The sequence below is a fragment of the Diadema antillarum genome, unplaced genomic scaffold (assembly GCF_040938485.1).
Source record: "Diadema antillarum isolate AM-2024a unplaced genomic scaffold, OU_Dant_1.0 seq00000221_RagTag, whole genome shotgun sequence".
In the NCBI taxonomy this organism is placed as follows: domain Eukaryota; kingdom Metazoa; phylum Echinodermata; class Echinoidea; order Diadematoida; family Diadematidae; genus Diadema; species Diadema antillarum.
In genome coordinates, this window is record NW_027271275.1 from 21,716 (window position 1) to 46,176 (window position 24,461).

The 24,461-nt window shown below is 38.3% G+C and overlaps 1 protein-coding gene across 1 annotated transcript; it reads right to left on the reverse strand.

Moving 5' to 3' along the window:
* Positions 1–5,889: 5,889 nt before the first annotated feature.
* LOC139729162 (proton myo-inositol cotransporter-like) lies at positions 5,890–22,426 on the reverse strand. The gene is made up of 9 exons (XM_071640093.1): positions 21,913–22,426; positions 21,231–21,387; positions 20,307–20,521; positions 16,330–16,441; positions 15,574–15,737; positions 11,133–11,235; positions 7,824–8,068; positions 7,038–7,190; positions 5,890–6,083 (listed from the first exon to the last, which is right to left on the reverse strand). Exons 1-9 carry the CDS (start codon positions 22,424–22,426, stop codon positions 5,890–5,892), a joined length of 1,857 nt encoding a protein of 618 aa, XP_071496194.1.
* Positions 22,427–24,461: the final 2,035 nt, after the last annotated feature.

The window sequence follows — 24,461 nt, forward strand, 5'->3', positions numbered from 1 at the left end:
GTTGCCATCTCCGGCAGGGTGTTACCCCATCAGTTGCCCCCCTAAAATGATCAGGATCTTTAATTGTGTTTGCATGGGTGTGTGTTTGTGAAAAAAAAAATGAACAAATTACAGTAAAAGTGTGTAACAGATCTTTCCACAATAAACCTTCGAGGGTGTTGATTTAGTATTAATTAAAAATAAAAAATTAAGTAATCTTCTATTAAGGTAGCGTTAGGGATTCGAAAAAAAACCAAACAGATGCATCCATGAAAACAGCTATTGTATTTCACGGTGAGTGTACTGTTCGGAGGAGAATAACACAAGCCACAAAATTGAGGTGAATCCCTGCGATATGAAACGTTTTAATCAGTAGAATTACATTATAGTTACAGAGAAAATTACAAATAGATCTTACTGCAAAACGTCAAAGCAGGAGGGTAGAATATCTAAAATAGAATAAGCAACTAGTGAATCGGGAAAGAGAAGAGGTGAAGTTTATATCTTGTCCGTCTTCTAGCTAAAAACTGGGAAAGCCTATTAAGAATAGCACGATGGCATTATCAAAGCTCTAAAATTGATCCATACATCGTTATTGTCCTCTTTTAAATTCATTTGTGTTTTTGTCTCTTTTTTGGGGGATGAAGAATACTAATTCTTCTATTTTTTTTTTTTTTTTGGGGGGGGGGGGGGCGGGGGCATGAAGAATCAATACTATTCAATTTTTCTACTAAACTGATAACAATGTCGCTCCCTGACACATTTGCCCCCCCCCCCAGAAGTATGTAGAAATACATATTTGATGACGTTCATAATTATGTAGATGGTCACCATCTTTCAATTGATAGCGTTACGAAATTACACCCGCCAGTACGTTATTTTTCCGGTCATGGAACACCCTGTACAGGTGATTGACGTGTAGATGGCGCTGTTTATCCTGTCGGTCTCGTGGGCCTTCTTTGCCTACTGTCGGTCTCGTGGGCTTTCTTTGCTTAGTGTCGGTCTCGTGAGCCTTTTTAGCTTAGTGTCGGTCTCGTGGGCCTTTTTTGCCTACTGTCGGTCTCGTGGGCTTTCTTTGCTTAGTGTCGGTCTCATAAGCCTTAATTGCTTAGTGTCGGTGTCGTGGGCTATGTTTGCTTAGTGTCGGTCTCATGAGCCTTTTTTGCGTAGTGTCGAACTCATGGGCTGTATGACTCCTGAGCCGTATAACTCGTGGACTGTATGACTCATGGACCTAATATTGATGTCGGTCTCGTGGACCGTATGACTCGTGGGTGTCGATCTCGTGGGATGCCCCCGGTCAGAGTGACGCTTCCTTGTTGGAGAAGTACTGCTGAAAGCATTCTTGCTGAGAGAGGGCGTGTGCACACCCGCAGGTTGTGCATTATGTTCCCATGACAACGCGGCTAAATGTGTACACTTTGTAGCTCTGGCAGACCCGGGTGTGTCAATCTTGTTCTGCATGTAGCAGTGGCTCTGTTGCACCTGAATGATGAAATGATAACGAGTTTATAAAATTTGAACAGTTTCGTGCAGCCTTGCATGCTCATACAAGACTACAGATTCTGGATGATGAACAGACTGTATTACATCAAATTTTGGGAAGGGAGGGGGGGGGGGGGGAATGAGCATTCATGTAGTTCAACAGCTTTTTGTTCTGCTGAGCAAGAATTTGTAATTCCATTAAAAGTAAATTCATGTTAGATATGCTTAAAATCCTGACAAAACTGGGCACATGACTTGATGTGCATATAATGCTGATTATATCATAATATTGCCTGGGGAAAAAAAGGACAGCAAAAACCAGAATCGATTGAATGATGATGCTACTTTGTAAAGCAAACCTTTGTTACTCGTATCAATGGGATCACTATTAACAAGTGTCTTTTATGCGCTTTTTGTGAATCCTCCACTAACATTTGTATGTTTGTCACGTGTCTGTATCATCAACATTGTTGTTATAAAGCTGTATGAGGAGATCAATTCAAATGTCACGGGAGCCTTCAGTACTCCCGACCCAACCTTCGCAGTGGTAGACCCTTCCTTTTTGCAGAGGGCTCATAATTGAAAAAAAAAAAGAAAGTTTGACAATATGCAAACTTTCCACATATTCTTTTACCTTGAAATGAAAAAGTGAATTGCTAAGGAGTATTTTGTGAGTGATATTAACTGAATAACAGAAGGGTCTATGTGCATTTCTTTCAAGAAAAGGAATACGACGTTACAACATAGACTTTGCAAATGAAAAATTCTTTGACGAGTACATACCAGGATTTGCTTGTTTGAAAAACTGCCAGTACTGTGCAGAAACATGACATGGAAATTATTGAACTTTTACACAAGCAATACGAAAGACAAATGTACTTTTTTTTTCTTTTGGCTTTCTTGAATCAATTTATCAAGTGTATCTGATGTGTCCAACACAGGCCAGACACTTAAATACGACAAAATCATGCACACATAGACTGGAAAAAAGAATGGGCAGCAGAGATACATACGTGTCCATGCAAGCAGCAAGCATTATGGCATCTAACGCAATGCTCCATAGGAGGCTGTATCGGCAGTGTTAGTGGATGTTATTTGGGTTGATGGCAGTGATATGCTGTCTTTGCCTTAATAGCACACGTGAGGCAGATGAAGCATGTTAATAGACACACGAACATACAAGCAAACTAAAATTAGACAAGTGAATAAGACAAAAGTATCATATGACTATAAAACAAAAGCATTAGATGAGTGAAAACAAAAAAGCATGTAGATGATTATACAAGACAAAAAGCATACAGCAAATGAACATGCTACAGTGCACTCCCGATATAACAAAATGCTCGGGACCGGCAGTTTTCTTCCGTTATCAAGCAAACAAATACAATATACCAACACAAGGAAGCCACGCATACTAGTATATCATATTCTGTTTGCTGAATACTCATCATAAACTGGGAAGCGATGTGAAATGATATAGTACCTTTTTGATTTCGTTTAAATATTACATTTAAAAGAGAGCATAAAGTTGTTTGTATTGTCACACATGCATAGAAAATGATGGTTTAGGATTCGGTTACAGTTTGCTATTCCAAATTAGGTTCGTTTCGTGCTAAAGTTCGTAACTCTGAAGGATCCTTATTCCGAAGTTTCGCCGTTAACAGGATTCCGAAGGTTTGTTCACCTGAAGCTTAGATCTTCCGAAGATTCATTATTCCGAAAGTTCATAATTCACATAGAAATATATTGTTAGTTTTCCAAAGGTTCGTTGATCGGAAAATGAAATGAGGTTTGGGGACATCATTCCAATGGTTTGTAAATCAAGAACTGAGAAAGGTTCTCTATACCAAGGGTTCTTTGTTCCGAAGGTTGTTTAATCCGAAAATGAAATAAGGCTTGTTATTCCGAAGAAGGTTTGTTAATCAAAAAAATGAAAAAGGTTAGTTATTTCAAAGGTTCGGATATCTTAAGATGATTATAACTAGGTTTGTAATTCCTAAGTTTTGTTTGTGGACTCACCTTTTTCTCTTTTGGATTAACAAAACTTTTTTTTTAGTGTTCTGATTAACGAATGTTTGGAATTTCTATCATTTTTGGATTAACGAACCATCATAATAAGAACCATATTTTATATTGTCAGATTAACGAACCTTATTGAAAAAGAACCTTTTTGGAAAATGCCAAAATGTTCGTAATAACAAACCCTATTTCATTTCCAAATATTATAACCGTGTTCGTTATAACCGTGTTCGTTGTAACGGGAGTGCACTGTATATATCCACATAGTCACAAGTAGAGAAATAAGGATGTTGAAAACTTTGAGTTAGTAAAATTGCAGCATATTTCTCCATTTCAGCAGAAATGTCTTGGATATATAATGATACTATAGCCCGTATTCACGAAAGTGGTTTAAATTTAGTCAATGGATTATGCAAATTTCTGGATATCGCATGTGACAGATCGCGTACACTGACAGACATCCAATAATAACCGCACCTTGATCAATAAGCATGTGAAAGGTACTCCTATTTTCATGCTTATGTTATAGTCCCTGCACTAAATTTAAAACATCTTTGTGAATATGGGACAAATATGTCTTATATGCATGATGCACAACAGCTTGTTTTTATCACACAGCTTGTATATATGATTTTCATATGGCTAACTCAAAATCTGACACTAGAACAAAGTAAAATCTGCAGGGGTTAAAAGTTGCGTGAGCCAAAAATCACATAAGTGGAAGTCAATAAAAGCTCTGATATCTCCTCATGCATTCATGTACAAAATAAATGTGGCAGAACCGAAGTTGCAGAGTGGAGTACCAGATATTCCAGTAGAAGGAAAAATCCAGTCCCATTCTTTTGAGATACACAAGAATTCAACTGCCCGAGTCAAAGTAGTTGAGTCTTCCTTTTTATGTCACAACACAAACTGGTTTCACACTGACCATGACATGCAACTCAAGTGACTGTGCTCTTCTTGTTTTCTGCACATGTAAACATCATATATTGACTGACACATATTGACATATAGCACTTCTTTGGTTAGTTGGCTTTGTAATGCAAGGTAATATATATATATAAATATATATATATATATATATATATATATATATATATATATATATATATATACATATATGTGACCGTACATCACAAAACAAACAAAAAGTCGCACAACTTGATTTTACGTTAGGGCTCAAAAAAGGTGAAATGGGTCTAGCGAGTCAATCTTTAGTATTTCATATTTTCTGAAAGAACTATCCTTCTTCTACATTATGCTTTAATTTGGGATCATAACATGAATAAGAAAGTGTGCTTTCAGCAGTTTTTCTACAACCTTTTTTTTTTGGGGGGGGGGGAGGAGAGTAGAACGACCAGGTATGTTTTAGAGGCCCCTTTTCATTTCTTGAAAACCCTAGCACACTCTTCAACTTCAAGTCTAATAACTTTTGAAAAGATAAGGCTACTGCTTTGAAAGTTGGCATTAATCATGGACAGAATGCATAATAGAACATGCTCATTTTCAGTTTAATCTGATAATCCCTTCATTGTTGTTTCCCCCAGTGGTTTACATCCTGTGTGTTGTCCCTTTCATCGCACAGCTAGCACGGCTTGGTAAAATTTAAGTGCTTGAATAGACTCTGTACTTTAGAGCCTCTTTTCTCGGTTCACACTTTTCCAGAGTGTGTGCTTTCTTTCAAGTATTTAGATAGGTTGGGGAGTTCATCTGAATTGACTTATACATCATTTTAAAGCTTAGAGTCTGCTCTTTTAGAATCTGCCCTTAACTAAAAATCCATGTCTGGCGACTTTTTGTTGGTTTTGTGATGCAGGGTCACATAATATATATAAAATGAAGAAGGAGTCTGGAGTACACCATTTGTGGTTCCAACAAGGTTCTTATTTACAAAATCTTTGTCTCTGGCCTCCGACAGTGTATACAATAAGTCTTTGCAAAGGCTTATCATTGTACACACTGACGAAGGCCAGAGATGGGTCAAAAATTTTGTTGATAAAAACCTTCTTGGAACTACAAATGATGTACTTGAGACTCCTTGTTCTGCTTATAATAACATTCGCAGTTCAACACATGGAAAATTCCAAGATGAACATAAAAATATGTTGTATAGATATAGATATACAAATATATATGTACACACAGATATACTTTTTTTTCTGATTATCATATACTGTAAAACCAGAAAAATTTGCAACATGAAACTTTTGCAAATTGCTGACCATTAAAGATTTATAAGTTTACTACCAGAACCATGTACTGGATTCTGTAGGGGAAAAAAGAAATTGCATGCAATTTTTTTTTTTTTCCCCAAATCATGGCCCCTAATGAAATTTGCGAAAGTTCCATGCATCCAAAAATTTCTGGTTCTACAGTAACATGGCAGAGATAGACACACTTGATGGGTTACTCTGTATTCTTACTTGTCTGTTGCTTGTCATCCCCTATCCGTGTGTAGCTGGGCTGCGAGGTACAGGAGCAGATGGGCCGCTCAAAGAGCTCCTGGACGTTCTCTAGGTTGGTTCCCTTGGTTTCAGGGAGGAGGACGAATATAAAAATGATGCCCACGATGCAGATGCAGAAGTAAAGGAAGAACGTACCTGGAGAAAAACAAGAGGATGCACATAGAAGGCCATGTTGGCAACAATGGCAATGAGAAAAACTGAAAAAAAAAATTCTAGGCAACACATTAGAACATCTTAATATACCACAAAATGCTCTCAAATAGCAGGGCAACATTGATAAAATCATGAATGGACATCTTGGTTTTGTATGCTATATTCTTTCTTAAAGACCTCATCTTTAATCCCCAAGAATGCACAATCCTGCATTTTAACCTCAGGTTAGACCACATGACATAATATACACTATGATAACATCAGAGGAATACTGATATCATAAAGGGGGAATAAATCATTACATGGATCTTACTTGTATTGATTATCTCTAAAAGTTTATATTTAATGGTATGGCTGCAAATCAAGCTTTAGTTTATTATGATCATCAGTTTATACACAATATGTTACTGAGTAAGACTGGTATTCTGCAAGCTCTTACAGTTTACCCATATCAAGATCTGAATTTAAAAACATTGCAAAAATGCATGCAACCTTATGTGAACATGAAAATTTGGTAAGCAGAATCTCATACAAGGCACTGATAGAGATATCATATCACCCGACTGTCACTGTTTTCAAACTGCTTCATCAGTTTAATACACACATAAACAGTGTGTAACTATCCTTCCATCCGCAAATTTCTGCTTTTAAAAGCATGATAAAGATCATGAAACTTGATACTTGATGCAAAATCCGTAGTATTGTGAAAGTCTTGTGATACAGGGCAAAGTTTTCAACAAGCATTCCTCCTTGCTGTCATTATTTTCAGAAGAAAAACAAAAGCAATGCTATTGTTCAAGGAGAACTATGATGTAATTAAATGGCAATGGGTATAAAGTGCGATGTGATGTCATTGCCAGGGGCAGTTTTTAAGTGATTTTTGACTGCAAAAGGAAGCTTTCGACACAGTGCAACAATAAAAAAAGATAGATCTACCTTGACGTGTGATGGCCTCTGTAAGGCTGAGGAAGGTCATCGCAATGAGTAAATTGAATGACCAGTTGACCGTGGCTGCCATGGCATTCCCTGCACTCCTGGCCCACTGTGGGTAGATCTCGGAGTTAACCGTCCACGGCATGGGACCCATGCCTGCAGGAATTCAAGCACAAACCATTCGAGGTTGTATATCCCTTTTGCAAATATCACAAAACTTTGCATGGTTGAAGACTAGGGTCACCTAACATCCATGCATGAAATGATATGATAAATGCACCTCAAGAGTTTCAAATAGAGAAATAAAAACCCCATGTCACTCAAGAATAAACTCCCTTTTTGTACCTAGAGTAACAACTGGAATTTTTTCAGGGTCTATTTCACTGGAAATCTATGCTGTAGTATTATTTCCTCCTCTATCCTAGAAGTTTCCAGCTTTTCTGAAGAAAGGTCTGACTTACCTATCTCTACAATATACCAGCTTACGAAAGGAATCATATTTTCAGGGCTGCAAAAGGGACACATGAACTTTAAACGGCATGGGTCTAAGATACAGGGGGTCAATAATAGCCTTGATTATATAGCTCATTGGATGAATCCACAATTATGATTGGTTAAAATCAGGGGCATAAATTTCAACAAATGCCCCCAGCTTCACAGTGCCCAAACTGCAAATAAAGTTGCTCTAATATAAGTGGCCATTAGACATGTATATTCCAAAATCACTCTACGATCCATCTGCTCAAATTGGTGTCATTATAGGGTGAACATTGATGTAAATCCACATACCTGGTGCAAAGAAGACAAGATACATGATGAGGCCCATGAATGCCATGAAAGCGTAGGGTGAAGGACAGTAGTCGTAGGCCCAGGTGCTTTCATGATGCAAGAGCTCTGCCTTGGTGCAGAGGCCATTAGCAGACTGGTTGGTGAGGTATCCATCCACTGCCAAACAGGAGCTGTTGAGAATGGAATGGTTGTATGTCTGGAAGCAGAATCCACAGGCGTCATCTCCCACGCAGGCATCACATGTGCTGCATGGTGAAAAAAAACCCCCAAAAAACTGATGACATAAAGCTGTCATTATCTCAGAACTCTCCAATTGCTTTGTATGCACAGATATAATTAAAAGCACTATTTTTTTTTCATTAAAAATGCACAAACTGTATAAGTAACTCCCCTATAAAAAAGTCATCAACCTAAATCATTCCAACTCTTAACCCGTTCCTTACGGGAACCTGGTTTACCAGGTTCCCGTGGGAGCAACCGATATACGGGAACCCAAAATGAAGACAAGGGTGCCTGCTTCAGTGGCCTAAATTCATGTTTCTTTGTGTTAAAATGCTCAGAAAAGTGGGTTTGATAAAAAGATCAGAGTTTATTCTATCAGGACTTGTTCTGCTGTTTTAAAAGAAGGGGGGGGGGGTTTACAGTATTATGTACCTTTTCCTGATTTAGTTTTTTGCTTGTTCTGCTGTAAACTCGTACGAACATGTACATAATGATCAAGGCTGAGATTAGTTAGAAATGTGGGTTCGCTGACCCCAGTCACCTCATTCAGGTACCTGGTTTTGTGTAGAACAAAAAATTTGAGAGCTCATCAGCGCACGCTCTATTCATACCTCGCACCCGATCGATATTTCCATTGTTCACGAGCACATGAGAGTTGACCGTAGAAATGGGGACACAATGATACCGCTTGACTGCCTTCACACAGCTGGATTACCAACTTGTGTGCCTCTCTGTCGACGGGCGAAAAGAATCTCATTTGGGGGCATTAAAGGCACTCAGAGAATTGCGGAAGGAACGGGTTAATGGTTCTACGTGGAGAGGATATAATTTCTTTCTATTTGATTAATTTGAATGTGCTCATTAAAAAAAGACACATTTTTATAAGCTGGCTAACAGGAAATGACGAAAGATGGCATTATTGCTTCATCAATCTAATTTGCATAATATATCACTACCAGTCATCACTATTTTGTTTTGCATAACTTTGCTTTTTTTACAATCATATTAAAGACACTTATTTTGTTTGTTGAGTTTACTCTGTTATTTACAGTCAAGCTGGACATGAGTGGGGTCCCCCTTTTAATTCCTTTTATATATATATATATATATATATATATATATATATATTACTACGTGAACACTGCTGAGCATGGTGGTTTCAAATCATACTTTGGCTGAATTCAGCAAATTACACCTGAATGTACATATGTCAATCCATGACATTTGGAATGTGTTGACAAGTTGAGCTACAGGACATCTGTACAAATGAATTGATTATATCATATGGGTTAGTCAAACACCAGCCAGCTCATTGGACAAACATAATCAAGTGATAACAGACCATTTGTACTGATTCCCAGTGGGAGAACATTGTCAATGTTGGGTAAAATGAATGGCATATTAAAGAAGCAACAAAATTAGAACTTGCAATTTGGGTTTCCAAAAGGTGCTAGGACATGCAGATGTCAGCAGTATTGCACAGCTTCTTTTTCTTCAGGACGATCTGCCATATTCAGTCCTTAAGATTATTGCAGATATTGGCTGATCTCTTTTGTGTGTGAGTGTGCATTTGACCACTTAAAGGTACTGTTTACCATTGGGAGCAGTGATTTAAAAAAATGTTTGAGTTATCACATTTGATGCATATGTGTAGGTCAGTTGCATCACAAAACATCCTACCATATAAAAATTTAGCAATAAAGCCTAAAATATAAGGATACATCACTATTTTTCTCAAGAAACTATAACTGTACACGGTTTATTCTAGAAACAATTTCATTATAACTATTGTTCACAGTTTGTGTATTTAACAATACATTGAATACACTGATTCAACATTTTTCACATTGGTTGTTTCTTTCCATAACTCACATTTTAACCCTAAAAAGGCCGGGGGGGGGGGGGGGGGGGGTTTGAATCAACCCCCCCTCGACATTTTTTGCGACTACTCCGCCGCGCGAAATTTTTTGACCGCGCCGTTCGCTGACTTTTTACTTTCAAGTCTCGTGCATCCTTTGACACCATTTTCGCGAAAATCGTGCATACCGTTACGACGCTGCATAACATTTTATACATGCCTATCAGACCAATAATGGCTCAAAAATGTGATTTTGTGTGTAAAGTCTATGCAAATTGAGTTTTCTCTTCTTATTCATAAAGATATGATTATTTTCGCTTTTATAAGCTGAAACTAATTAATTTTAGCATAATTATGCTTGATATAGGTTCTGTCATAAATTTTGCGGAAAAAAAAATGATAAAACAAAAGGTAAAAAAAACAATGAAATACATAAGAAATTCATAAAACAATAAAATACATAAGAAATTGATTTTGGTACCAAATTTTTTTTTCAAGTACATTGTTAGGAATGCTACAAAGAATGATTTCACCAAGAATTAGGATTCTAGGAGCTTTAATTTCTGATTTAGAGCAAAATGTATGATTTTATACATATATTAGCATAATTAATTATTATGACGAAAATTTCCATTTCTTTTTGTATAGCTTGGTAGATTACGCCACAGGTAATGCACGTGCCAAATTTCATGGCGATTGCGCGATCGACGGCCGAGATCTCGGGGGGGGGGGGGGGGTTTGAATCAACCCCTCCCCGGTCACAGAACACCCAAAAAAGCCCGGCCTGGTTAGGGTTAAAAATATTTTGAAGCACTAAAATCTCATTTGCAAATGGTAAATAATGCCTTTAATCAGGATTTTACCCTGCTCTTCATTAGAGATGTGATGTGGGTTCTTTTAGGTGCATAGGGTACAGCTCTCCTACACACTTGCTCACTGTGCACTTGTTGGTGACACTGCAAAATCAGTTACCATGTGAATCAAAGTTTGAGGTAACATGTATGACTGTCAGGGAAATTTGACTAGCCAAACATAGCAGATGATGACTCTTCTTGTCAAGAATATACATAATGTTTTAATAAAATGCTATTTCAGGGAGGTTGTCAATTCCTAAAGATGCATTGCAGATGCATTGCAGTATTGTGTTTCCTCCCACCCCAGTCATCACCTTCATAAATGTTTCTTTCGAGTTCCAGTAAATAGTGGCAATGAAATGGCAGAGATCTAACCTGACACTTCCACACTGGTCTTGGGTGATAATGTCCGAGTCTGGAGAGGTCTTTGCTATCAGGTAAAACGACACCGAAAGGAACAAAACGGATGCAGCCACACCTATTAGGAGGAAACACGTAATACAAACATTACAACCATTGACTCTAACACACCAGTGTTAAACAGGTGGTATAACACACTTCAGAAGTAACTATTCTCAAGGAGTACACTGCTTTTTGTAAAACCTGCACAATGAATCACACACGGTAAAAGGAAAATGATTTGAAAGTGGGTAAATTATAAATAGTAACAGCCATTTACATATCAGCATCATATCAGCTAATATAGCATCTAATGGGCATCAATTAAAAAAAAAAGACATCCCAATCACATGACAAATGAGAACCCCTTTTGTCTTTCTTGACTCATTTATCAATTCATCTACCTGCACTGTCTATTCATTCATGTATACCAGTATGTGTATGTATGTGTATGTATGTGTGTATGTTTGTATGCACCTATCATTTAGTACATCTTGACAATGTGTGATGACAATTTAATCTAATTGGCAAATTATCAAAATGACATGTTATATTGTGTTAAGTGTTCACTTTCCTTGAAATAGGTTTAATCTCATGAATGGCTACATTTTCTAAGCGAGCATGTATTTGGGGATTTGAGGACTTTTGCTTGACTTTTGACCCTTTTACAATTCTATGCATTTAGTACTTTTCACGGTATAGAGAAACAGGCCTCGAATTACCCGGAAGGCAAAAGGCAATTTGCCGCAATGCCCTATTTACTTGCTGCAATGCCTCTCTCAAAATTACCATGCTTACTGCAACTTTTCCTTGCTGCCCTTAAAAAATCTTGAGAGAGAGTGCCCCTAAAACCAAAAATTGCCTGTCCCTAAAACTGGCAAAATTCGAGGCGTGGAGAAAAAGTGGAATGTCTGTATTAAATAGTAAATTGTCAGCATTTTGACTTGGCTTTTGACCCTTGACCTTTGACCCTATGACCTTAAAATTCCCATGAGAATCACTGTTGGGCAGAACATCAGTTTCATGATTTTTTTTTCCAAATATTTCACGATGATGCCTTGGGCCACTTCCGAGATATGGAGGAAAAAGTGAAATTTAGCACTTTCACTTGACCTTTGACCTTTTTGGCCGAAAACTTCGTAGAGAATCTCTATTGGGTACAGTAACACATGTACACACCAAGTTTCCAGAAAAATCTTGCAGGCATTGCATATATCTAAGATGGAAAAAGTAAAATTTATCGAGTTGACCTTGACCTTTGACCCTGATCTTTGACCTCCTGACCCCACAGTCCCTAGATAATCACTGCCAGTCAGTACATGCATATGTACTATATTCCATGAAGATACCTTGAACCATATCTGAGATATGGAGAAAAAAAGTGAAATTTAAACATTTCACTTGACCTCTGACCTTTGAACTTTGACCTCATGACACAAAACTCTCACACAAGAATCTTTATTGGGTAATACATGGATACACTAAGTTTCAAGAAAATACCTTTAGGCATTGAATAGATATGGGGGAAATTGTGAAATTTTGAGCATTTGACCTTGACCTTTGACCTTTGACCTCGAGCATCTGCACCCCACTGGCGTAGCAAGGGGGCAATGCCCCCCCCCCCCCCCCAAGATTTGGACCGGGGATTTGGGAGGCGGGAAAAAAAAAATGCGTGTGTACTGTATGCATGCACATGAAGCTGGTCTCCTTTGCAACCTTTCATCAAATGAGATCATATTTTTTGAATATTTCACTCAAAGTGCATACCAGATCGTTGAATTTCAGTTCAAAATATGCAAAATCTCTCGTGCTTGGGAGGGGGTTTCCCCCACCCAAACCCTCCCCCTCTGTTCCTCTTTCCCTAGCTTAGTACACTTTTTAGATTTACAAAAAATTATGAATAATTCTGAGTGTACAAGACTTATCACTTATATTCCGAAAACTCAAAGTTCCCTCATGTACAAGGGGAATTTCCCCTTTTAATCGACCCTTTCCTCTCTCAGTCCCCCCCCCCCATCATTTTTTATTTTATGATTTCCAAATATGCGTATATGAGATATCTCAATTTCAACCTTAAAAAGGCAAAAGCTCCATCGTAAGGGAGGGGTGGAGATAACACTCGCCCACGCCTTCTCCCTGCTCGCCTGCCCCTCCCCCCCCCCCCCCATGCATAGAAGTAGACTGTGGCTACACTTTGAACATAAACAGTTTTCCAAATATGACACAAAATGTGTGCACCAAAACGTTAACTGCAATCAGAAAATTATACAGAATCTCCTTCCATAGACTTGCTACACTTCTCTTCTGATTGACAAATTTCCAGATATTCCAACAAAAGTGTGTGCCAGATTGTTGAATTTTCAGTTCTAAAAGCTTAAAACTGAAAAAAAAAGGCTCCCTTGAAAATGGGAGAGGTATCTTGCCACCCTTCAATTGCATGTTACCCACTATAGACTGAGTACATTTTTGGGAATGACACAATTTCTGAATTTTCCACAAAAAGTGTGCTCCAGATCGCTTTATTTCAATTCTAAAAATGCAAAAGCTCCACGAGCGGGAGGGGGAATCCCCCTTCCCCGAAGCTCTACCTCACTAGACTTTGTACATACACACAGATGATGCACATTCGGAATAAGAGCTAAATTCCGTGATTTTAACACTTCGGTGAAAAAGTATTGCACCAAAAATTTGCACCAGATCACTGAATTTCAGGTCTGAAAATGCAAAATCACCTTCGTGTGGGAGGGGATATGCCCCTATCTACACCCTCGTCTTCATGCTTTTTCTGTTTGATTGCTGAACAGACAGCGTTCATGATATTCAGTGTAAGAATGAATACAAGAAGATTATTCAAATGATACCATTTTATAGGCAAATTGTTCAATAATAATCTACACTGAAATATACTGCAACCTTAAACAAGTGGGACTGTTTCAACTCGTTAAAACACGCAAAAACATGCATCAAATTGCACCATTTGCAACATCAAAATGCAAAAAATTCTTGCCGTGGGAGGGGGGACATCCCCCTCCCACACCCTCCCCTCACCCAGTTCTTTAGTTATGCTGTCCACAAAATTGATTACGGACGGACGGACGGACGGAAAGACGGAAGGATGGACAACCCGAAAACATACGCCTCCGACGACACTTCATGGCGGAGGCATAATAAAAACACACTCACATGCAAGCCATAATTACTACACACACAAACACAAATGGCATACTGAGATACAGTTTCAACCATTTATCAACAAAGATCTCCATGTAAGTATGACAATTCACCGTCCTACAATTGGTGTTTGGACATTTCTGCTGGTAGAAAGTATTGCATACAGTATTCAAACTGTTCACTGCACACATTGATTATATGGCTGTTTTAAAACGTCCTCAGGAGCAAAAAAGGTTGATGTGTTTGTAGCGACCAATTCTGGCACTTCATGTAACAAAATAAAATATGTGCATTGCTTTCACTGCTCATTTTGACATACTAGTACACAATTCTGTACAACTAGAGATGAAACGCTCAGGTAGATTTAAGTTCTTTTTTTAGCTCATATTTTACAAAAAATTGGAAATTTTTGAAGACTAATACAATGATACAAGTTTCTGAAATGTGTAGTAATAATGTTTTCATATTATCATTTTGCATCTGATTTCGAAAAGCATGAATAGTTTTTGGATGTAAAGATATGATCAGTCATGCATCTTTTGGAAAAATATCATAGTATGCATCCTCAAGTTTAATTTGTTTGTCAAACTGTCATTTTCAGCCACCATGATTGTAAGCTATGCATGCACTATTGCTTACAGGGATGGTAGAGTTTTGGTTGAGATGGGGATTCAGCTTTCAACTTTTTGCAAGATAATTTGAAATCACTTACATGAAATATTAAAGAGCACACAAACTTCTAAGAGGAATCCAAACTTAATTTGATGAAAATCAGTATTGAAATGGCTGAGATATCCTCAAACAAAGATGTCCAAATACAAGGTGGGACCCATCTTTTATTACAACCTCTTTGTTTTTTTTGTTTTTTTTGATATCTCAGCCATTTCAAAACCGATTTTCATCAAATAAACTTTGAATTCTTCTTACAACTGGAGGCTGAACTGTGTGCTCTTTAATATTTCATACAGGAAGTTTCAAATCATCTAAAAAAAAATTAAAACCTGAATCCTCATCTCAACCAAAACTATACCATCCCTTTAATATAAATGCCAATCCACAATTGTCAGTATAAGAACTCATGGAAACAGACATGCAAACTAAACAATGAAGTCACTGCCTTGCACGAGGCTAATTATGAAACAGGAGCAAATAAAAATAACATTTTTGTACTTGCTGTACTTGCGACCACCTAGCGATGTCTATGAGACATTGGGTCATGTGATCTGGTACTATGCTCTGTTCTTACCCGTAAAGCTCCCTAGCGTCAGAATTCTTCTCCCAGCCCTCTCGACCAGGTACACCCCAACTATGGTGAAGACAAAATTGACGCTCGCCACTGCGGCCGACAGCCAGATGACGGTGGACGTGTCCCGAACACCGGACATCCTGATGATGGTGGCGCTGTAGTACCTGGAGATTTAATTGCAACAGCACAATTGCTTTTAACATACATCCGACTTTTCAGCATAATTTCTATCTAAACTGTTACTGTTGACATTACCCAACTACCCATCTTCAGTATGCCACTGGCCTGCCCAACATTTATACGGCATCGCAAGTAACATGTGCAGGTAATAGCTCATCATAAGGAAAACGCGACAGAAATCCCCACGAATGGTCTATCTACCTGGTACAAATCATGCATGGCACATATCAATATGAATACTTGACAGCTGTTGGTACTGATGTGAATACAGCCATTCTCATCACTTTGTATTTAATCAGGACAACTTGGGAGTAAGCCCTTTGTCCCAAATAAACAACGACCAAGATTTAAAGAGGTCAGAAATTGAGCAACTTTTCCAGCATTGAGCAAGTTTCATCAAAATCTGTTGACAACATTTTGAGTTATTTTGCACACAGACAAAAAAAACAAACAAACAAACGCCGACAAAACATAACCTCCTTGGCTGAGGTAATGATAAACAAAAGCAAACCAAAAACTACAAGCAAAATACAAAATGTTACAACAAAAACCAGACTGGCTTGGACAAACACCTACATGATGGTATTGATTCCCGCGAGCTGTTGAAACATCTGCATGCCACAGCCAACAATGAGAGCTCTTAACACAGGTGGTGACTTGAACATCCTCACAAGCACTACCTCAGAACCTGCAGAATAAAATAAGTTTACAACCAGCAACTCGGTCATCAATCTCAGCCATGTTGGTGATTGTCAAAATCTTGCATTTAAAGGTGCTCTGTAATGAATCCATTGATATGATTTTATGTTAGGAATTAAAATCCTTATATTTCCTTCTATCAGGGCATTTTTTTTTAAGTTTTTGTTTTTCTTTTTAAATCCAAAACTTGCTTCATTTAAAAATTCAGATCCTATCATTAAAGCTAGTTCAGGATTCCACTTTGTGCATGAGCAGAAAACGGTCATTTGTACCAACAGGGCACGTTTGTTGTTAAAATCAGAAATAAGCATCTGTGATGGACTGATTACTCGAGTAATCTTTATAAATGGTGCTTGCAAGCACATCCACTTGACATCAAAAGTGGTGTTTGGCAACATCAAAAGAACAAGATTGTTGATACAATCAATGCAAAATAATGTCATACATGCTTTCCCAAATGTTAATTGATGGATCATTCTGGTCACCTGGTCTATGCAAGTTTATCCTTTGTTTGAACATGACTGATGAATTCCATAAATTGTTACGAGGGGCAAACTGATATGCGAATTGTCACTTTAAAAACAAGTGGAGTGCCTAACCAACTGAGTCAAAAGAAAGGTTATTTGTACTCATGTGCATATGAGCTAACTCTGAACTGACTTATTTCCAGCAAGAAACTTTGACTTTCTCCAGTATCGAAATGACATCCTGGACTAAAGAAATCAAAGATGCATCATCAGGATAAAAGGGGAGCTATCAAAAGGGCCATGGCATTTGCTCCTGTGACAACTGCTCCACTGAAATATCAGCAAGCTGAGCAAAAAATAAATTCTACCCACAAATATAACCCTAACACTAATCCTAATCCTCACATCAAAGTAAACCCCAAACCCTATCACAACCCTAACCCTAAGTCCTTGGAGAAAATAAGACCAGAGCAACTGTTGCAGGAGCAAATGTCGTGTCACTATTAAAAGTGTATCCTTGATTAAAAGCTGTTTGTGAAGGCAAACGTTCATTAAAATACAAGGTTGTATTCAAATTTGTGAATATTTTTCCTCTGGGGATCAGTTACACACTATTCCATTTGACCTGTTCATACCAGTAACGGTACTCACTGCATATCAATGCTTATAAAATCCTCGTCTTTTTTCTGAATTGGTTGTTGCTGTGTTGTGGAGGCTTGGGTAGGATTTCTGGTTGCAAGAAAGATAGTGCTTTACAAAAGGGGTGCATAAAATTTGGATACGTTCCTTGGACTACAATGATTGTAATTTATTTAATTGACACATCTTTTTTTTTCCTTTCTGGGAGGCCTTGCCAACTCATTCATTTAAATGTGCATTATTTTTTTTTTCATTCTTCAAAAATATGGGAGTGGCACTAATGAATTTCCTGTCAATGATGCAACAAAAATAATGGTTGCTAATTCTCAATCCTTCAATCAATCAGGGCTAACTGAAACTGATACTTTACTATTAATAAATCAATATCATAAGAGTATGATATTCATAGAGATGGAAAAATGTCATCTACTATAATAACTAACACTAGTGAGGCAATTTAGTTTACTTCTTTTCCTTTTCATATTACACTCAACATTATTTCTGGTGACAAAAACTGCTTTGATTATAAATTGCCCTGCCACAGTGGCTGCAGTTTTGGGAAACTACAAGAAAATATTATGCTCTTAATTTCACTTTCGTCACTGTCACATGTATGAAGATGTCACGTACAATGTATGCCACAATACATAAAGTGTGTTTTAGAATCATATTTTCTGTACAATGTGTGTAGTTATCGTTTTGTTGTTGTTGTTTTTTGCAGCATAATTTTTTTTTTTTTTTCAGACACCTGATCTTTATGGATGTGGAGGTCAGGTCATTCTCAACTGTATTTTGGCAAAGTACTGACCATTTATAGAGCTGCTTGATGAATAACTTCCTAAATGACATTCATTTCTCATTTTTCCATTTGTGACTGTGCATTACAAAACCAATTTTGTGATAATTATGAAAGAGCCGTCTGCCATCTTAATCAGGGCAAAAAGTGCTTGCGCAAGATCGATCACGTATAATAATACACATACAGTGTATCCAGGGCATTATGTCTGTATTGTATGTACAGTGTAAGCGTGACTGTGTGTGCGTGTGTGTGTGTGCGTTTGTGTGTATGAGAGAGAGAGAGAGAGAGAAACTGTATGTGTATGAGAGACTGTGGTGTTTGAACTACTGAAGAGGTTATAATGAAAACTTCAATGCCAGATTTACCTGCACCTTTTCAATAAAAGTCAACATACGGGCCTAAACTGATCGAGGGAAATACTTCATATTGACAGTGATGAAAACATACAATGTACTTGACTAATGTTGATTTAATGAGTCATGTGATTTTGAATTGATACAGAGAGGCCTACTTAACTTGTTTTCTTCGTTCTCTACAGGGGCGGATCCAGGAATTCAGTAAAGGGGAGGTGCCTTTGCAAAATTAATGGGGAGCGCACGCAACCCCCCATTTTTTTCTTTTTATTTCTTTTGTTTTAACCATAAATAAAGAGAGGGCACGTGCCCGGTGCCCCCCTCTGGATCTGCCATTGCTCTAATATATTTTGCTGAATGCACAAAACAAAAGGCAAGATCACAATGATAATGACATTAACAACAATAAATAAAAAAAATGATAATAGTTATGTCGAGGCCCTATCATCTTATATTTCCACTATAAAGAATTCAGAAAAACTTGTGGGTGTCCCAATACTCTATTGTCATGACTTTTAGAGGAAAATCAAATGGATTTCTTTAACCCTTTTGCAAGCAAATGCTTTTAACTACAGGCCTGATGCAAACCTCCATACAATGCAGCATCCACGATCAAACAAATCCACATTGAAGCCTTTAGCTCTGTCAGATATAGGCTTATCTAATGTATTCACAGACTTGAATGACGATACTTCACAGTGCAAGAACTATCTCAAGGAGATGGTGAAGGCACCCAACTTGCCAAATTGTTCAATGGCATGTTCTCGACAACTCTGCTACACCACCAAGATGCCTTTTTACCTGTTTGCCGCCAATTAACCCGTTGAGGACGAGTCCCTAGTATACTCAGGAAAGTGTCTACGGGAAATGCGTGTTGTAGCCAAATCAGCCCATCCTCAACAGGTTAAGATGATACATTTACTTAATATTTCTTTTTGTGAGATTTAAACATTTTCTCTTTTTTGTGTGAGGTGTATTTTGTTTTATCACTTGAAATGTATTGTGCATCTTTGAGATATATAAAAATAGCCTACACTGATACAGAAGAGACCCTATATGAGCTTTTTGATGTGCTCTGGTACGTGTACTGCATGTGGTGAATCCTGGCAAAGCGTGACTTTTTGCCCAGATTAAGATGGTGTGTGGTCTCTTCAATTTCACACAGCACAAGTACATGCGTGACATATGCAGAATGCGCTCTATTTAGTGTATCTCTATGGTTTGGGAACATAAAGCAAAAGGGATTTTTTTTTTTTTTTTGGGGGGGGGGGGGGGGGGCAGTTTTTTAGAAAACACTCTTGTAGAATAGTAAGATTACAAGTGTAGGTAGGCCTATGTTCGAGAGGCCCCTCTGCATTTCTTAAAAACCTTTTACACACTCTTCACTTTCAACTCTAATAACTTTTAAAAGATAATGCCACTGCTTTGAAAGTCAATTTGTATTGAGTTATATACAATTTAAAGCTTAGAGTCTGCTCTTTCACAAGCTGCCCTTACTAAAAATCCATGCCTGGCGACTTCTTGGTGGTTTTGTGATGCGGGGTCACATTTTATTTTAACTGGAAATTGGAAAGCGGGTATTACTGAAAAACTCACCAGCTTGTTCCTCTTGCTGTCTCTTTGAATTCAAGACATCCTGGTGAATGATTCTGAACTGCTCCTCATAATTTTCCCCCTGGCAGGTCCTCTGCAGAACCTGCTTGGCCTTGTCCAAGCGGTTGTGATCTATCAGCCACCGCGGCGACTCGGGGAGGAAGAGAAAGCCTATCAGCTGGATGAGGGAAGGCACACCAGCCAACCCCAGCATCGGCCTGGTAGGAAAAAAATGATACACATTTATCATGACAAGTCATTGGACAATAGGGTGCGGGATGTGAGAGTTGAGGTGGGGGAAGGGGCTCACTTTTGTTTTTCACAAAAAGTCTCAATTATCCAGGACTGGAAAAGTTGAAATTTTTGACTGTGTGGAAATTTCTGCATATTTCTTGCAACATGAAACTACAGTGTAGTGCAAAAATAAAAACTCAAATTGTTTGCCTATTGTTTTGTTTTTTTCCCTTATCTGTAGTTTTTTTTTTCACATTTGCTAGTCCTGTAGAATGTAATGCGGACCAATTACCTCTTCAACTTGTGATTTTCCTACATTGTCTTTTTTTTTTTTTTTTAATCAGATTAGTAACATGGAATCTATGCAAGTTAAGCTCAGTCTAAGGGAAGATGCATTCCAGTGTCTTTTGTTAATCATACATTATACTCTAGCAATGATTGACAGATGATGTCACTGGCAGAATCTTGGTTTGAAAGATTTTGTGTGCATGTGTGTGTGTGTGTGTGTGTGTGGGTGTATCCCGTAATCTGTAGAAAAATAATAGAAATATCATCACAAAATTATAGCGCATATTCTGATATTCATTTGGCCACATACATTGTAAGTGATGTTGAGGGCAGCACACAAGTCAACATGCCTTTGCATTATCTAGATTCTTGAACTTATTTTCTCACAAATCTGAGATACATCACCTCCATCCCCAGGGCCAATAGGAGAATGCACCATCTACAACAGAAGCTGTAAACTGCCCTCCTGTGATGAATAGGTTGTTGATTGTAACCAGGCGACCCCTAATGTTTGCTGGAGCTATCTCTGCTATGTACATGGGCACTGTCATTGATGCTAAGCCTGTTAAAACAATGTTGGAAAAAATACAAAACATCGTATCGGGGAGGTGGATCATATCTTCTCTTATCAACATCCCACTAATCATATCGTAGACAATGTAGTATGTACATAGACTGTAGCTATCTCACCTGGGCCAGAAAATATTGTACATTTAATGTCATGTCCATAGTGTCGCTAGCACCTAGTGTTGTGATCAATAATTTTGATCGTTATCGCTCCGTAGGCGTTAGTGCGTTAATCTGACCGCCAGTGTTGGAGCTCGATTTAAGGCAGTTATTTGGGAGCTAGCTAGCACTGAACTTGTCCCACCTCCCTGAAATCACCCAGTGTTGACTGAAGAATGAATTAGTTTTTGTTCTTAGAATATACATTTAATTTACACTACAGATACTGAGATAGACCTAGTACACAGTTGTAATAACATTCTTTATGAACTTGGCAATGATGCTTACAAAGGCCAGCAAAACTTGGTCACTGCATCCAAATTACATTATTCATATAACAAACATTTGAGTGGCTAATTACCTACTCCAATGCCTACAATCAGTCTGCCAACAAGTAAAATTTCTTTTCCAGTTGCCAGAGCCATGCAGAGAGCACCAGCTGTGAACACTGTACTGGCAACAAGAATCACGCCGCGCCTTCCCAGTATGTCGTTCAAGAATCCTCCGCAGAGCGCCGACAGAGCGGCGGCTGCAATAGTTACACTGACGATCATTTCTTGCCATATAGTGCTCAGGTTGAACTCTTCTTTCAGCAGAATCATGGCTCCAGACACTACTCCGGTGTCGTAGCCAAACAGAAAGCCACTGATGGCCGCGAAGCCGGCCAGGACCTTCACGAATGGGGAGAGTGGTTGAGTGCTTGTTGTTGTGATGACATCGCCCAGATCGCGCGGCTCCGTGTTTGAAGAACAGCCGCCACTGTCCCCACTGTAGCCGGAGGCCATGGCGTCCACGTCGCCCGAGTTGTAGCTGCCGAGTGGAGTCGGCTGATTCAAGCTATCGTTGATCAGTGGCCGCTGTGAACCCTCAACCATTTCTAATTCGATTGCTTGCTCCCATGACATTACCAGCTCTGATCACGCGCTCACCTCTAAACAGAACATGTAATCGATCAAAATACTGATAGCGACAACTTTCCGAGGGTCGGCTTCCGGTAGCACAAGTGGGCAGTTGCGAGTTGCGATCATAAACCTTTTGATCCCATAACCCCACTACTATACTGATTACTGTGCATATATGTGGCGGCAAATGACACCGCACTATGCACTTTGGTTATTGCATGCATGCATGCCTAGCCTATGCTCAGATGATCAATAGGGGGGCGGGGTGCTTCCCCAGTGAGGCGTGGCGCAATAATGTGCGCGATATCAAGCAACATGTTGTACCAGGGGGGTGTTTCATAAAGCTCTTCGTAAAGTTACGAACGACTTACGAGCGACTGGCGATCAGTTCTTGTGCTGAATTATGGAAATTCTGATAAGTATAGCACATCAGAACTGATCACCAGTCGCTCGTAAGTTGTTCGTAACTTTAAGAGCAGCTTTATGAAACAGGGCCCAGGGAGGTGTATTCTACGAAGCAGTGCGTCATTTCCAATTTTTGATTAATTCAATTCAAAATTCAATTCAAAGGTTTTATTTTCACTTCTTTCAACAGAATGTACAAAAAGTATAAATTCGACATGCATTTGAGGGAATCATAGATAGCAAAGAATAACATTTGTCAGTAGTCATTACAAATTAAGTGAGGCATTTTTCATACAAATATGTTTATACATTCTGCGAAAAAATTCAGAAATGAAAATATTCATTAATAAGTTATGAGGATTCCTTCATTCTCGACTGAGACATAAGATCAAAGTTTTTATTTTGATTGATTAATTGACGCCAATTTAGGCCATTTATTCGGCAAAATAAAAAACAAAAATCATAATATAGTGACGTTTATAATGAGAGCCAGGCAGCCTTCAAAGCATCTTGTGCTTGTATCACGATGCCTACACATGAAAATATATACTTTACAATAGCCCTGGCAACATATATTTTATCGGGTGCTGTTCGTTGTTCCGAAGGTTCGTTTTTACGAAGGTTCATTAATCCGAAACACACAAATTCCCTATACCTAGAGGTTCGTTAATCCGAAAATGAAAAAGGAATCGTTAATCCGAACATTTGTGGCGTTATTCCGAAGGATCGTTATATTAATCGGAAAATGAAATAGGGTTCGCTATTCCGAAGGCTCGTTTAGGGTTCGTTAATTCCGAGGGTTCGTTAATCCGAATAAGGGTTTGCTATTCTGAAGGTTCGTTGATCCAAAATGAAATAGGGTCCGTATCGAACCTTCGGAATAACGAACCTTATTTCATTTTTGGATTAATGAACCTTTGGAATAACAAACCTTATCACATTTTCGGATTAACGAACCTCCGGAATAAGGAATCTTCGGAATAACGAACCTTCGGACTATAGAACCTTCGGAATAACGAACTGTAACCATCTAATCATCCACTATATAAACTCTTCAGTTTTAGTGTGTGTGGGTTTTTTTATTTACTTTTTAATATTGCCACTTCCTTATATGTGTGATTATGTCGCTGAGTAGTTACGCCTTTTTTATGCCTTACTAAAAGCGTCACATGAGGGATTGTGTTTTCGGCTTGTCCTTCCGTCCTTCCTTTCGTCCGTCTGTCCATCCGTTATCAATTTTGTGAACAGTGTAAGAAACTATTGAGGTATCCTAAAACTTGGAATATATGCACACATGCTCAAGGTCAAAGGTCAAATGTCAGGGACTAGTTTTCAAATGTTCACAATTTCCCCCAGATCTTTAATGCAATGCCTGAAGATATTTTTATTGACACTAAATGTATACAATGTATTAGCAGATAAAGGTTTTCTTTTATAAGACTTCTAGTATTAAAGTGTCAACGTCATATTTGTTCAGGTATAGAGCAACTCAAACTCGACATGACAGTGACCCTACACTTGCACTTTCTCAAGATCACTCGGTGAAGGTGCTATTCGCCGCAAAATATGAAGAATAAATATACATAGGAAAATATGCTAGAAT

Coding starts and splice junctions, on each gene's coding strand:
- LOC139729162 (XM_071640093.1), bottom strand. CDS start 22,426: ATGGTTGAGGGTTCACAGCGGCCACTGATCAACGATAGCTTGAATCAG. Junction 20,522..21,230: donor TATTGGCCCTGGGGATGGAG/GTGATGTATCTC, acceptor TTTTCCTACCAG/GCCGATGCTGGGGTTGGCTG. Junction 11,236..15,573: donor GACGCTAGGGAGCTTTACGG/GTAAGAACAGAG, acceptor TCCTCCTAATAG/GTGTGGCTGCATCCGTTTTG.